The sequence below is a fragment of the Gavialis gangeticus genome, unplaced genomic scaffold (assembly GCF_001723915.1).
Source record: "Gavialis gangeticus isolate Ggan-Ray unplaced genomic scaffold, GavGan_comp1, whole genome shotgun sequence".
In the NCBI taxonomy this organism is placed as follows: Eukaryota; Metazoa; Chordata; order Crocodylia; family Gavialidae; genus Gavialis; species Gavialis gangeticus.
In genome coordinates this window covers 153,467,609-153,482,739 of record NW_017729032.1, presented here as the reverse complement: position 1 = coordinate 153,482,739, position 15,131 = coordinate 153,467,609, and the positions used below count along the sequence as shown (strand labels likewise).

Genomic DNA, 15,131 nt, shown 5'->3' with positions numbered 1-15,131 from the left:
GATGTATTGTAGTAATGAAACAATATAGCGAATATATTAAACCTTCTAAATTTTGAGTAAAACAAACTAATCATGTAGGCAGCAGTAAGACGAGACAGAGTATGGCAAGTTTAAATACAGCACAGACCTGACTCCAGTACTGAATAGAAGTGCACCAGTATATTGGTCCATATCAGATGGGCACCGATAAATGCCTCACGCATGCACATAGTCACAGCATGCAAATGGCCAGGAACAGAGCCGGGCAGTATGAAGAGCAGCATCCTGTCAGTAAGTCTGTGCCATGTAGACGTTCCCTAAGGTTCTCTGCCCTGTCCTGACCAATTCAGTGTACTTATACTTTGGTTCCAGTTCTTCCATGAGTTTGTGCTCTGCTCCTTCCAGCAGTAAAAAAAGAACTGAAGAGTGTGGGTATGCTTTGAGTAGCATCTCCAGACAAAGGAGCATTGCAACATCACCCCTAAAAGTTGTGGAACGTGGCAAACTGCTGTAGCAGTAGCCCCCACCAAGCACCAGGTCATGTGCACACCCACATGTTTCTGATAGTGTTATGTGACTCCACTACAGAAGATAGTGCTGTGAAACTCACTTTGGGAAGGCATCCATTCCAAAATGGACCACAGCATGAGACTGAAAGTTCAGGAGTGAGTGTCTGCATGTGCCTTAAGGCAGCTTCCAGTCAACAGCAGAAACCTTGCATTGGTTGTCAGAGCTGGGGTAACTGCTAGCAGAGCAGAGGGTTTTGCCACCACAGCTGGGCCTTGAGTGTAAATGCACACTCAGCATTTAGCCAGAGCTAGAGCCTTGCTGATGAGCTTTGTCATATAGATTAGGCCTTTAGTGGGAGGTATGGACAGGTTCGGCATCTTATCTCAATTAAAGTAATTGACTACTCCCCTGTCTTGAATGGGAGCCAGATTGCAAGTGGATCAGAGACTGAAAATTTATCCTCAGGGTTGCCATCCGTAAGTATAGCAAAATCATGACCCAGCCCTTGGAAAGCCAACGGTACATTAAATTCATTTATTACTTACAATTTTGAGTTGTTCATTTTTACTTTCTGACTTCTAATCCTTTATGGTTCACTTGGAGCCAAGCATTTCTCTGCTACCCTAAGACCTAAAAAGTTTTCTTTTAACATAAGGGTCATGTGGAAAATATAGACTCCAGGAACTGCTGCTTTTAGAAAAACACCTAATGTTGCAAGATCTGTGATAAAATGGTGGGAAACAGTACCTTTTGTTTTGCTCTATTTTATAATGCTCAAGGCCTTAACACAATTTGTGTTGCTGATATAGATGGAGCTAAATCATACTGAGGCAATGTTTAAAATAGTTAATGGTTTTAGAAACAAATTTCCTTACTGTAGTTTGGTCTCATTCGTGTTTGTCGAACCCATCAGCATTGGAAAATGGCTCAACAGAAATTGTTTACCATTAGTCACTCTTCGTATCACTGTAGTCAGGGCCTCAGTCTAGGTTCTACAACCAGAAAACACTTTCTTAACAGAAGAACATTTGGGTAACTGGAGGAGGCAGGAAAAGAAACAGGCAGGAAAAGAAACAGGAAGCACAGAATATTTGCTGTGGGTGTGGCAGTACAAAAATGTGGTGGTTCTAAAATAACAGTAAGTACAGGGAAAGCTCAAATGTTTTACATAAAATAAAATATAATAGAGTGTGTTATATTCCAAAACCATACATTTTGCAGAATGCCTTTAAGCTTAAACTGCTGCTTTCATTGCCAGGTTGTTGATGTTTCATTCTTATATGGTGGATTTTATAACTATTTATCTAGACTGAGTGCTATGTTTGAAGTAGACACGGATCTCCAGAAGGATGTTGGATTGAAAATTACGGCAGAGTTATCCTGGCCTTCCATACTCACTTCACCACGCTATTTAAATTTTCCACTTACCAATACCAACAGCTCATCAGTAAGTCCTTTCGTTAATAGTATCACAAGTAGTGACTAGCTTTTTTTGGAACTGCTTTGCTACATACATAACAAATACGAATACTAACTTTTACTAAATTCTTTTTTTAATTAGGAGGAAGAAATTCATCTTGAAAATCCAGCAGATGTTCCCGTCTATGTTCAGTTCCTTCCTTTAGCTTTGTATTCTAATCCCTCAGCCTTCGTAGACAAGCTACTAGAGCGGTAAGTGTTGTTTGATGACTTTAAAGGCATCCACTTGATGACAAAATGCAGTTCGTGAAAAAATTGATACAGTATTTGACAAGATTTTTATATAGTAGAGTTTAGAGCTTTAGTATACTGGGAATAGACTTGGGATTCATAAACCGAAGAGATTTTAATGCATTTTTAATTATAACCGTAAATTTAGGCAAATCTGATTAGGTAATCTGATTTTCACATTTTCTACTTAGGAAGTAGGCTGACGGAGGAGGAGTCCAAGGGAAATGAGTGGGCATACTACATATACCTTCTCCATCAAAGCCTTAATAATTCTGTACTCTTGCTTTTGTGTTGAAAGCCACAGAAGTGTATGGTTGGAAGGGACTTCAAGGTTCCTTTGGTCCAAACTTCTCCACAAATGCAGGAATGCTACTCTTAAATCATCCCTGTCCAAAGCCTAATATCCAGTCTTCTCTTGATAATTTCCAGTAAATAAGATTCCACACCTTCCCTTGGCAATTTATTCCACTGCCACACTGTTCTAACAGTAGAGAAGTTTTTCCTGAGATATAACCTAAATATACTTTGCTGCAATTTAAAGCTACTCCTTTCATCCTGCCCTCTGCAGCAAAGGAGAACAGTTGTTCTCTGTTATCTTAGTGGCACACATTCACATATACAAAGATAGCTATTATGTCTTCACCCCACCTAATCAACTTTTCACTAAGCTAATTATACTTAACTTATTCAAAATTCCTTACCTGGCTTGTCTTCCAACCCCTTTATCCTCGTTGTTGATTGAAAGTTTTTATGTCATATTATATGACATTAAATATTGTAAATATCTGTACACTGTATCTCTCTTTAATGCAGTTCAGAAAATATATCTTTGTTTTAGGTTTAACTTGAGTAAGCCGACAAATTTCAATTTGAGGACTCTAGAATTCCAGGTTTTCAGAAACTGTGTAAGTATTTCATAATCTTTTTTTACTCAACAAATTTTATATCACCACTTAAATATTTTATTAAATATACCAAAAACTCTGCTAAGTGTTCTAGCCACAGTGCAAGTGACATGCAGTGTTTACATTGGTTGTATCAAAGGAAATGCAGAGCACAAAGGAAGTGCTTCAGGTGCATTATACCACTCGAATTATATTTACTTCTTCGTATATTCATAGAAGTTGAAATTTAACTCTGTATTGGCTGATTTTATTCATACCCTTGTCAATGCAGTGTTGTTCCCTATGGTGCAATTTTGCTAGATCTATATTGCACAAGAATGAGTTTTTTCATCATTTCATTTTTCATTATCTACTTGTCATGCATTTCCATTTATTTCCTATATTCAGAATTTTAATTTGCTCCTTATTACTCTTACCTTCGCCCACATTTCCTTTCATTCATTCTGTGTGCTTCCCTCTCCTTTCTTCCCCCCCCCCACCCCAACCCCTAGCTACTTCATAGGTTAGCAAATCTATTCTGTTTCTGTAGTAAGATCAAGCTTAAGAAAACATGTCACTGGATGTTTTTTTCATTTTAGGATTGTGTTCTCCTTTTACTACCTCAAATTGTATTCTTACAATTTAATAATCATAAAACACTTTGAAACTGTACAGTCCTGTATAAATGCTGAGTAGTAATTTCAGTGTTAGAGAAGTAAATCCTGAGCACTCTTATTCTGAGGGCTTTAGCTAGCCCAATGTATATCCTGTGTCGCTATTATTTTGGCTACAAATAGAAATTGCATTTCTCCTGGGAGACACTGTTTTCTCCTGTGACAAAGTGCTGTCATCTGGACACCCACGTTCATGGTCCTGGGCCCAAAAAGGTTCACGGGATAAGAAGTGCTAACAGTTTGTCCCAGGACATCACAAAGTGTCTGAATGTTTGTTCCAGCATTGCAACATTGAAGCAGTGGCAGAAAAGTGGCAGTGTAGTCAGCTGCTCACTAAACCCATATGTTCCTAGTCTTTGTTATCCTGGTGAGTAATCCAAGTATGCCACTTTACAGTTGGCAAGAAATATATAATTTTTTATTAGTCTTTTTTATGTGAAAAGATAGTTGGGTTTTTTTGATTGGGTAATATGAAGAATAACCTTCCAGTGTAGAAATAAGAGTTTTGCAGACAAAAGTAAATGTTGTGTTTCAACTGGTAGCAGAACAGCAGCTGAAATATGCTCATTTTTGCCTCATCCAACTCCCATTTATTTCAGGCCCTCCTGTATAGTATTAGTTGATTAAAGGGAAGTTCCATTTCATATCAGATTATTTGCACAAGTGTTCATGCATTTAAAAAAACACAAACCTTTTCACATTTTCACAATTTCATGAGCAAAAAATACTGTAATATGGTTCTGGATTTGTTTAGAAACTGTCATAGCCATTCTTAAATTTGCATAGCTTTTCCTGTTTTTAAAAGTGGTTTGTATTTTTCATTGCCTTAAGGTTCATCCATTGCAGGGCACCACAGGATTTGCAGAGGGTCTGTCTCGACAGTCAATTTTAAATCTAATTTTAAAGCCTGGAGAGAGAAAATCTGTGAAAGTGAAATTTACTCCAGTTTTTAATAAGACAGTTTCATCATTAATTGTGATCAGGTATGCTGTTTAAGTCTGGGTTTGAATGTATTTGAGGTCCTTATTTACACACAGATTGCTTGTTTCACTAATTCTGAATAAGTTCTCATTGTTGCAATATTAATTTTAGGACCTCTGGGATAGGAAACAAATTCACTGTGATTTTCAGGGGTTAAATAGCAGTCAGTAGATACTGTCTGATGCTATTAATTTATTTATGATCAGTTTGTTTTATACATTTAGAGCAGGGGCATCAAACACATGGCCAGTGGGCCAGATCTGGAGCATGGAGCTGTGTTGTTTGGCCTGCAAGGCCCAGTGTTTCATGATGGGATAAGCAGTTGCAGCAGTAATTACCACAGCTTGTCTTGCTGCCTATTTCTGACCCACAGGCACACCTGTGAGCAAGATTCCAAGTATGAAGTCACGTTAACTGTCTTACGGTGATGCCTGTGGGTCAGATTTGGTGGCAAGACAAGTGTTGACTGCCACAGCTCTGGGAGCCTTGGCAGTTAACACTGCTACCACTTGCCTTGTGGGTCAAATAACACAGCTCCACACTCCAGAGCCAGCCTACCAGCCGGCCATGTGCTTCGGATCCAGTTTGCAGGCTTATTTCACACCACCCATCTGGCCTGCATCACCAAATGAAATTGAAAAGTTTAAATTCTTCCTTCCCAAATGCATGCATACTTTACATTTAGACTAGGGTCTGGGAAAAATACATGTCAAATACAGATTTTTTTATTTACCCAAAAATGTTCTTGCACTGAGTAGTCAGGACCTTTAAATAAGTGTTTACTATTTGCATGAAATATAGTAGCACCTTCACTGTCTTAAGTATTACGATATTGTATTAAATAAGTTTGGAGCTTTATTCAGGCAAGGTCTGTGCATGCTTTGTTGTGGTTACTAAGGCCCATGTCTTGCAAACTCTTATGTCTTGATGGTAGTCAATGGGACTTCTCCCAAATGTGTGTTGCAGGCCTGGGACCTGACATTAGCTTGCTTTAGAGGCACTTGCAGAAACAGCAGAATACCAATTTTTTGTTAAGTGTTTTTATATCCTGTGTTCTATTTACACAGAAATAATCTGACTGTAATAGATGCCATCTTGATGCAAGGACAAGGAACAACTGAAAGTCTGAGGGTTGCAGGCAAACCTCCTGGTCCAGGAAGTTCTTTACGTTTTAAAATCACTGAAGCATCATTAAAAGATTGTTCAGAAAGTGAGTACTCCTAAAACTGTTAGGCTAAACAGAAAATCTACTGGTATTTTATGTACACAGTTAAGAATGTCATCTATGAAGATTTTTTTTTCTTGTATTCATGCACAGATATCATGGACTCCTTTAAAAAAGGTTAAAAAGTGAATAGATGGTTGATAGACCTGTAAACTTATAAAAAAAAAAAAAAAAACATTTTATTGGTATAAAGTCTTTTACATTTTGGCATTTTGAAAGGGTAAATTAGGAAATGTAAAACCATAGCTAAAGTGCTACTAATCTAGTTGTAAAACAGTTCATTTTGAAAGCTATGTCATCTCCCCCCCCAATTAAAAAGAGCAAGAGACTGAAGACAAATTAAAGTAGTAGAAAGCTCATTTTAATGCCACCAAACTCCTCACTGGGAGGACAGTTGAATGGAACTAACAGTTCTCCATCTGTCAGAAGGTCTTTACACAGACAGTTTGCATGGAAGTATGGAAAAGGATAGTTTCCACAGTTTGTCTTAAAAAAAAAAAAAAAAAAAAAAAATCAGTTCTCTGATAAATCTGATTTTGGGGTTTGAGTGGACCTGAGGGAAGTGTCTGCCTGTAAAAGGAGCACTCAGTGCCTGCCTGCCTGTGAACAGAGAAATCAGTTCCTGAGCCCCTAGAGCAGGGGTGGGCAGGACGTGGCCTGCCAGTCCATTCTATCCAACCTATGGGGCCCCTCCCAAAAACAATTATTACTGGCCTGCAGCTTCCCCTCTGAAAGCTGGCAGGAGGTGGGCCTTCAGAAGTCGTTCACCATTGGACCAGGTGGGCTCTGTGCTTCCACCTCTGCGGGGCTGCTTGACACTCCATCTGGGAGCCCCACGTGGAGGCACTGAATGTGATGGCACACAACTGAGCAGCTGGTGAATAAGGAAGGGAGCTCCTGCCTGCAGGGGTGGAGGAGTTGTGGGTGGGTGTGGGTCCCCTGCCACAGCACACAACCCTGCCACCAGCAGCAGACAACAGGCCTGCAGAGCACTCCTGGCCCATGGCAGGCAGAACCCCCAGCATTGTGTTCTGGGAGCTGCATGTGGCAGCACATAGCCTGCCTAATCTGGCCTGCTGGCACTTGCCTTCAAGCCAGGTCGAGCTGGCGCCATGCGAGCACTAGGGGCACCTGGCACTGCAGGAGGGAACTGCACACCATCAGACTGGGCTGATTCTGTGCCTCCACATGGGCCTTGCAGCATTCCAGCCACATGTGGAGGAATGGAGCCCACCTGGCCTGGTAGCACACCACTCCCTTGGCCCCAGTCCATGCACTATCAGGCTGAAGGTATGGATGGCCATCCAACCTGATGGTGTATGTCTCTGACCTGTAGTTTTGGGAGCCCCATGTGCTGGCACGGATCAAGCCCGATATGGCTCAAAGGTACGCACCAGCGGGCTGGGCTGAGCGGGCTCCATGTCACCATGTGCAATCCCAGGGATTCAGTTGGAGCCACGCGCTGCCCAGGGACTTGGCCTGCTGTGGGTCAGGAGGACTGTGCACCATGAGGGGGAGGGCATGTGGCCCCTCAAAAAAACCCTCCTGCATACACATACCCCACACCCACAATATAGAAGTGAGACTTTATTTTGAGTTATTATGCAATCAACTCTATATACACTACACAAACACAAGTTAAACAGGGCAAAAATATTATTTGAAATAAAATTAAAATATGTTATGGTAGATGTTTGATTTTAGTGTATGATTTGTTTTTTTTTCTGGTTCCAAAATGGCATCTCCCTTCTCCCGGCCCCAAAAGGGGTACTTCGGAGGGAGGGGGTAGAATTCCAGTGGCAAAAGTCAGGGGTTAGGAGTGGGACTTCCAGTCTCAAGATGGCGATTGGGAGACAATCAACAGCTCATCAAAAGTCATTAAGCTGAAATAATTGCCTACTGCTCTCTAGAGTAATGGGGGCTCAGGAACCGATAAGGACAAATTGGCCTTAGTTTAAAATCTTTTTTATTTCTTAATAATTATTGAGGCATATTTCCAAGGTATCCTTTGTATTTTCTAAAATCAGACAAGCCTTGTGATATCTAAAACTCAGTTGAAGCCTACTGTATGTCTCAGCTGTAAATATGCACCTTAAAGTCTTAGTTTGTGTTTTTGGGTTTTTTTTATAAAATATCAGGCTTAATATTGCTCATAGTCTGCAATTGAATTATTTTTAATCATAGAATATGAGGGTTGGGAGGGACATAAGGAAGTCATCTAGTCCAACCCCCTGCTCAAAGAACAGGACCATCTCCAACTATATATCATCCCAGCCAAGGCTTTGTCTAGCTAGGTAGATGATGATGTGGCAGTGACTTCAAAAGAATTAGCAAAATCCTTAAGCTTGGATCTTAGAACAGAAAGGATTTTGTTTTATATCATGCTCTTATCCAATGCTACTAGTAGAGTAATGGTGCACTCTGTGTAGCCAGTATGCGTAAAAAGAGTTTATAGTGTTGCATGCATTGGAGGGTTTTTGCGAAACTATATTAGTCTCATTAGTCAAAGTACTTTGGCTTTACCTTGCTGTGGAATTAGACAAAAAAGCATTTTACCATAACGATTATCTGACACTGTTGTAGAGCCAATGTTAACCTTGTCCAAAGGTGGCATGTCTAAGCAGAGATCTCCCTGACATTTTTGTTGCATGTTGTCACTGTTAGGTGTCAGGTGAGGATGGTACTAATTGAACTATACTACTCTCTCTTTAAACTGTGACTTTACTGCAGTTTGACTTAACGCAATCCTAATAGCTTTATTCTGTATGCTTTTAGAGATGAAATTAAAAGAACCAAATTTCACACTGAGAAGAACGTTCAGAGTCGAGAACACAGGGCAGCTGCAAGTTAATGTGAAGTCTATGGAAATTAGTGGTTATACTTGTGAAGGCTATGGATTTAAAGTTGTTAACTGTCAAGAGTTTGCACTAAGTGCCAATGCCTCTAAAGACATTGTCATATTGTAAGTATGTTGTTGTTAGAAAGATGTGGCCTTTTTTCTTGTATAGCACATCTGATGGGAGTCGTATATTAAGAACTCTATATTGTAAAAGTTTATTGAGGGGGAAACCAGTGTTGGCTAAATGCTTTTGGCTTCTTTTCACTTCAGGTTTGGTTTTTAAATTCCTTCTGTACAAACAACCTTAAGACACTTTCTTTTTTTAATCTAAAAATGGAACAAACTGTTTAAAAAAAATTGTAACATTTTTCATAACTGAAATACGGTATTTTTTGTTGGGTAGCGATAAAATAATTTGGCAATTTGGAGAAATGTCTTACGATACAGTTATAGGTACCTTATCTTCATTCAAAATATGGATGGATTATAGACCTAGTAACAGACATAATTATTCATATCCTTTTGGCACATTACTATGTATAGTGAAAGGCATCCTCTGCATATGAGTTTTATAATGCTCTTCAATTTAAATTTGGATGTTTTGTCTATAATGCTTGTTTGAATATATAGTACAAGAACCTTCTGCCCCAGATATGATCCTTGGGCCTTGCATGATTTAAGACTAGTCATCAAGCATTCATACTTTTTAAAACCAGAAGGGGCTAATCTAATCATCTGGTCTGGCCATAGTATTTCACTTGGTTATTTGTGCATCAGCCTTTAAGTTGTGATGGGACTAGAGGACAGAGAAAAAAATTCTGGTCTTGACTTGGTGATAAAGAATATTCTACTTTGCTTGCTAATGCATCTTGTTGCTTAATTACAGTTGTACTTAAATTTTGCATTTTCTTTCTAATTTGCTTTCTTAAAAATATGATTGAACTTAAATTTCATTTCATTATGTCTTTATGTGCTGTACCAAATGTGGTTTGTGTAGGTACTTGTAGGTTGATTCTTTGTCTTGAGTTATTGAAAGATACCCGTAGGTACTGTTTGCCTAGTGTGTACAGAGAACCAAGAATGATAATTAGTGAGGACTTTCAACAAATGTCAGTCATTGCAGAAGCTATTGCCTTTTCAGAACAAATGAGGCACAAATAGTGCAAATTATGTAGAGCTGTTTTAGTGGCATGTATTAATCTTAGACTTTGGACAGTCATCACAATCATAATTTGCCTTCCCAGGTTTACACCAGATTTCACTGCCTCCAGAGTCATTCGTGAATTGAAGTTCATTACAGCAGGAGGCTCTGAATTTATATTTGTATTGAATGCATCCCTTCCATATCATATGTTAGCAACCTGTGCAGAAGCCCTGCCTAGGCCCAATTGGGAGCTGGCATTGTACATAATCATCTCAGGAATAATGAGGTACTGTATATGGATTGCTTGTACCTACATACTGGAGTTATTTCATCTTGAATACAAGTTATGGGGAAAGACATATTTTATATGCTAATTACCACATACATGGTATGCTTGTGTAAAATCAGTTGTGGTAAATTTAAAAACATTTATGAACAAGCTGATTCAAACTGCTGTGGAATACATGTGAATACCATAGTGGTGAGAATTCTTATTTCCTGTCAAAACTAGTATGGAATATAGTATATGCTTGCCCTGAACCATTTCGTAAGATCATGTATGTACACCTACTAACCATGACAGTGTCCGACAGCCTATAGATGTAAGTAAGTCAAAACTGAATTAACTTCAATATGGAAAGGCAGCATTAAGCATGACCTCCACACTGTCATACTTCAGGGAGATATGAGGCAATAATTTAGATGAGCTTAGCAAATGCCTTTGGATCATTTAACTCTGGTGAGACTTGTATGTGTGACAGACAACTGGTGATACTAATAATGGAATTTCTGAGAACTTCAAGGGCATTGTTCAGTTGGATGTAAAACACTTAAAATACTGTGCAGCATTGGTGAGAGAGGTTACAAGTAGCCTATGAATAGGTTCTGTCTAATAAGAATCAAATGCACACACTGTCAGTAAATATAGAAGAGTTTACCCTAACTGGGCTTCATTGGCTTTTGAATTGGAAGCTCATTTCACTCTCCCACGTCATAAATTGTGGCACTTCGGTTTCTTTTGAGAAATCTGAAAACATTAGAAACAGTGTCATACCCAGTCAGCTGTTAAATATGAAACTCTCCTTCCTCTCTGCCCTTTTACCCAGGAAAACCCTTGTGTTGGTAATTCAGTAATCAGCTTTTTTGCTTTTGAATTAATATCGAACTAGGGCCCTGGGCAAGAAGTACTGAGCCATAGTAGGTACTTGGGATACATAAGTGTGTTAGCTTACACTGTGATTCTAGAGAGATGTTCTCAGCCTTTGTAGCAGTTCATTTATTCATGTTTCATTGAAACACTGACTCCTAAATTCAGTTTTAGGGCATTAACTTCACTACAGAAATATTCTCTGGTTACCCTGATCTCTCTCACAAAACAGCAATGAAATAGAGAAGATGAGATGTTATGAATTTTTTTTTAGGCTTTCAAACATCATTCTGGTTTTGAGCAACACATTGTTTTCTTCAAATTTTCCGTCCCTAGATAGTTGCAATCTGAACTTCAGTTTAACAGGGTTTGAGTGATTAAATAATACTTTTTTGTTCTAGTGCTTTGTTCCACCCATCATCTTAAGTGGTTGGGGAGGGTGGGAATCTTGTACATATTTCATCTGTAATGCTTAGTTAGTCTGAGTTACAAAACACATTTATTCTTTCATCCGCATAGAAACACAAAATATGTTAGTCACCAGTGAGGGAGGAAAACATACTAATATGACTAGCATCACAGAAGGATCAGTGGGACTGCTCATGACCTTGTGCTCAATGAACTATAGGGTATTTTAGCGTAACTTTTAACTCTTTCTTGCCTAACTGCCATGTTCAAGTTCATTTGAAGGGCTGCAAGAATGAAATAAGAACATGTGTACCTTTCAGATGAGAGCTAAACCTTCAATTCTGACTACTTATAGCTATTAAACATCCTATAAGATTCTGCATAAGTGGCAATGTTAGACCTACTCTCTGTCAGATTGCATTTTGAGTGATTAAATAACATGTGCTGGTTCTTTGTTCTACTGCTCTGTTCCACTCCCTAAAATTTTCCAGCTGACATGGTGTTCTTCATTAATGCTTGTCCTAACCTACTATCATTTTCTGTTGTGGCCTTGCTTAGTAGGCTCAGAGATTGATGTCCCATTTGATAAGCAGCATATAAACACAGTGAGAGATTTTCCCTGCTATCCTGTATCCCAGTTTAGCAATTTACTTGGGAAATTCCTGAGAGAGACTGTTGTTCTCTCTCGGGAAGTCCTGTACAGTAACAGGTCTTTCTTTGCTAAGGGTCTCTGCCTTTGGAGTACAGCTGCAGTGGAAGTCTGCCAGGGCCCTGGTCCACTGATCAGCTAAATACAGTAAAAGCCACATTATCTAGCACCTTAAAAGCTGGCATGCCAGTCAATATGGCAGAAGCAAAATCAGAAATACCCACCATGGCACATCAGGTTTCGCCAAGCCCCCACGGCCTGGGGGCAAAGCAGCCTGTGTGGAGCCTCTCCCCCCCCCCGTGCCCCAGCACACTGATGCCAGGGAAGGGTGGCAGCACACTGGACAGAGCGGGCGGGGCGGCGGCCCAAACAGGCAAAGCTGCCTGTTTGGGCCTATTAGGTAACCAGCATATTTGGTTATCCAGCACCCCACATTCCCCATGGGTGATGGATAACAGAGCTTTTCATGTATATGGTTTCTGATCACTTATACAGATTTGTGTGTAATTTTTGTCCTTAGCCATCTTGTTAAACATTTACCTAACTGCTTTTCTTTAGCTTTTTTCATTCTGGGCAGCAACTTAGGTCTTTGCTCTTTGATTGCAGTTCCCATTGTAATAGGTGTGTGGTTCTGGGTTTTGCTGCTTATCTTTCTATCAGCATCATATTGGGAAGCTTTTCCCCTTTTTAGCTTTTGTTTTGTTAACAGAAAATGCATCTTTCTTCCCAGATCCAGTGGGTCATGCTTGTTTGATTTCCTCTTTTCTCTGCAGCTTACTCTTTCTCTTGGTAATTGGAACTGCTTATTTAGAAGCTCAAGGAATTTGGGAGCCATTCAGGAGGCGCCTGTCCTTTGAGGCATCAAACCCTCCCTTCGATATGGGAAGGCCATTTGATCTCAGGAGAATAGTTGGAATTTCATCTGATGGAAAGTAAGTGCACACTTTGATATGAATAAGGCGTCTTGAAGTATTTGATTTCTCCCTCAGACACACTAACTTCCAGCATTACAACAGTGGGAAAAGTCACATGTTTTGGTAAAACTAAACAGCACCTTATAATGCTCCTGATTTGGGCCCAGATATCCCTGCTGAAGCCTTCTCAATTAAAAAGGAAATTTCCCCAATCACAATTATGTTTTGTGCTTTATTGCTTTGACTTGTCTACATATGTAATGAGCCTCTGAATAGCAGATATTAAATATCACTCACTTGTCATAAGCTTTAGGTGTTAAATTGATAATATGCCAAAGATAGTGTACTCAGGGGGTTCTGCTTGGTGCAGTGATTCGTTTGGAAAGGACTGAAGACTTAAATGCTTGTTCTTTTTCCAGCTTGAATGCATTTGGATCAGATTCTAACCATGGATCCTCCAGAGGACTCTATGGAGCAGGCAGCTCCTCATCACGATCCAGCGGAGGAAGTCACAAGCAGTGCAATACAACAATGCACCTTCACAGCAATAGAAATTCAGCTGATGTTGAAAACATCAAATCTAAAAACAGTTCAAATGTTGCTAACAGGACTTGCACGCAGGCAGCTTCCACACAGTCCACTAACAAAACAGGGTCCCTTGTCTTGGATTCAAATGCTACAGCTCAAAATCACACAGTGGGCAGAAGATCCAAGGGGGCAAAACAGAACCAGCAAACAAACCAGCAAAATGCCCAAGCTCTGTTAGAGCAGCCCTCACCACAGCCACCACCAGCAGTGCCTCAGCAACAAGAGCAACAGACTGAAAGTTCTTCACCACAACCACCACTTCTTAACCCTTCACATTCAGAATGTGCCAGCAACACAAGGCACAGCTCAGAAGATTCAGATATCACTGCTCTTATAGAAACCATGGACAATGACTTTGACCACCCAGAATCCCCTCCCCCAGATGTGTTTACAGAGCAGCCCCCATCTCCAGTAGCAAAAAACAAAGGTAATAAAGTTCTGCTTTCCATAATAAGGAGGTCTATACAGTATGGAAACCAGGGAATGAGATTTAAAAGCAAGTGCAAAGGTAATAGTTTCATAGTATGGACACTGCTATGTTCTCAGCTGTTGCAGGTGCTCATGGCTGACCCTGAGTATAATTAAAATACTTGCTTTCTCCATCTTTATGGTACTGGCATTCTCTGCTCAGCAATAGATGTATTTTCTTTTGAAAGTTTTAGTAAAATAAGCTTTTACTAAATATGATTATTAAGGAATCTAACTCTTAACTTTATTGTTCTGGTTGTGTCCATTAATATTACAGTTAACAATTTTTGATGAAGAGGGGAGGAAAGTTGGTAGCTAGGCTTGGCAGAATTCGTTGTGTGTATGTATACTTTCAATTAATAAGATTGATATTTATTTTTAAGCATTTGTTTCTATTTTTATTGATTTTATATTTTCAGGATTGGATGAAATTAGAGGTATGGGGGGCAGACAATTTAGTAATGACAAACATAACTACTGTAGGACTGCCACTATCAGTCCTGGCTCCGCTGGCCCATAGCTCCTTCATCAACTTTGTCACTTCCTCTTCCTTTGTTCCCAGTCCCTTGGGGTTTCTGGGAGTTGTAGTCCAAACTACAGCTAACACAGTTCTGTAGGACTGCTGCCCCCTGTAATCTCACACTCCATCAGCCATCATTTTTCTTGCATCCCCTTTTGAGTATTAACAATGGAAAATATTTTTGTTGGTCTGTGTGGGGTGAAAATCGACATTCATTGATGTTTACTGATAAAAATCAAATCATGCCAGCATATTTATAACACAAATTGGACGAGACCACTGTAAATCTAATTCAGTATTGTCACTGTAATATCGTCATGGAATTCTTCTTGACTAGGACTTTTAGTTGTGGCAGAAAAGCCTTGAAGTTACATAGTAGGAAAGTTATTAAATAGTATCTGTTTGATTTATATTGTGTTAATCTTTGCATAAAGCTGGAGTCCTGTTAGAGCAATTCATGCATATAACTTTTTGTTTCTTTAGTGCTCACA

General features: G+C 39.6%; 1 protein-coding gene across 2 annotated transcripts in view; it reads left to right on the top strand.

Moving 5' to 3' along the window:
- TMEM131 (transmembrane protein 131) overlaps positions 1–15,131 on the top strand; it is a 168,627-nt gene that overhangs the window by 134,824 nt on the left and 18,672 nt on the right. For both annotated transcript variants that reach the window (XM_019524720.1, XM_019524719.1), the window contains exons 23-31: positions 1,798–1,936; positions 2,051–2,160; positions 3,038–3,104; positions 4,589–4,740; positions 5,806–5,948; positions 8,739–8,925; positions 10,047–10,232; positions 12,924–13,082; positions 13,484–14,079. In XM_019524720.1, the coding sequence (XP_019380265.1) occupies positions 1,798–1,936; positions 2,051–2,160; positions 3,038–3,104; positions 4,589–4,740; positions 5,806–5,948; positions 8,739–8,925; positions 10,047–10,232; positions 12,924–13,082; positions 13,484–14,079 (1,739 nt within the window). The remainder of the gene's footprint in view (positions 1–1,797; positions 1,937–2,050; positions 2,161–3,037; positions 3,105–4,588; positions 4,741–5,805; positions 5,949–8,738; positions 8,926–10,046; positions 10,233–12,923; positions 13,083–13,483; positions 14,080–15,131) is intronic.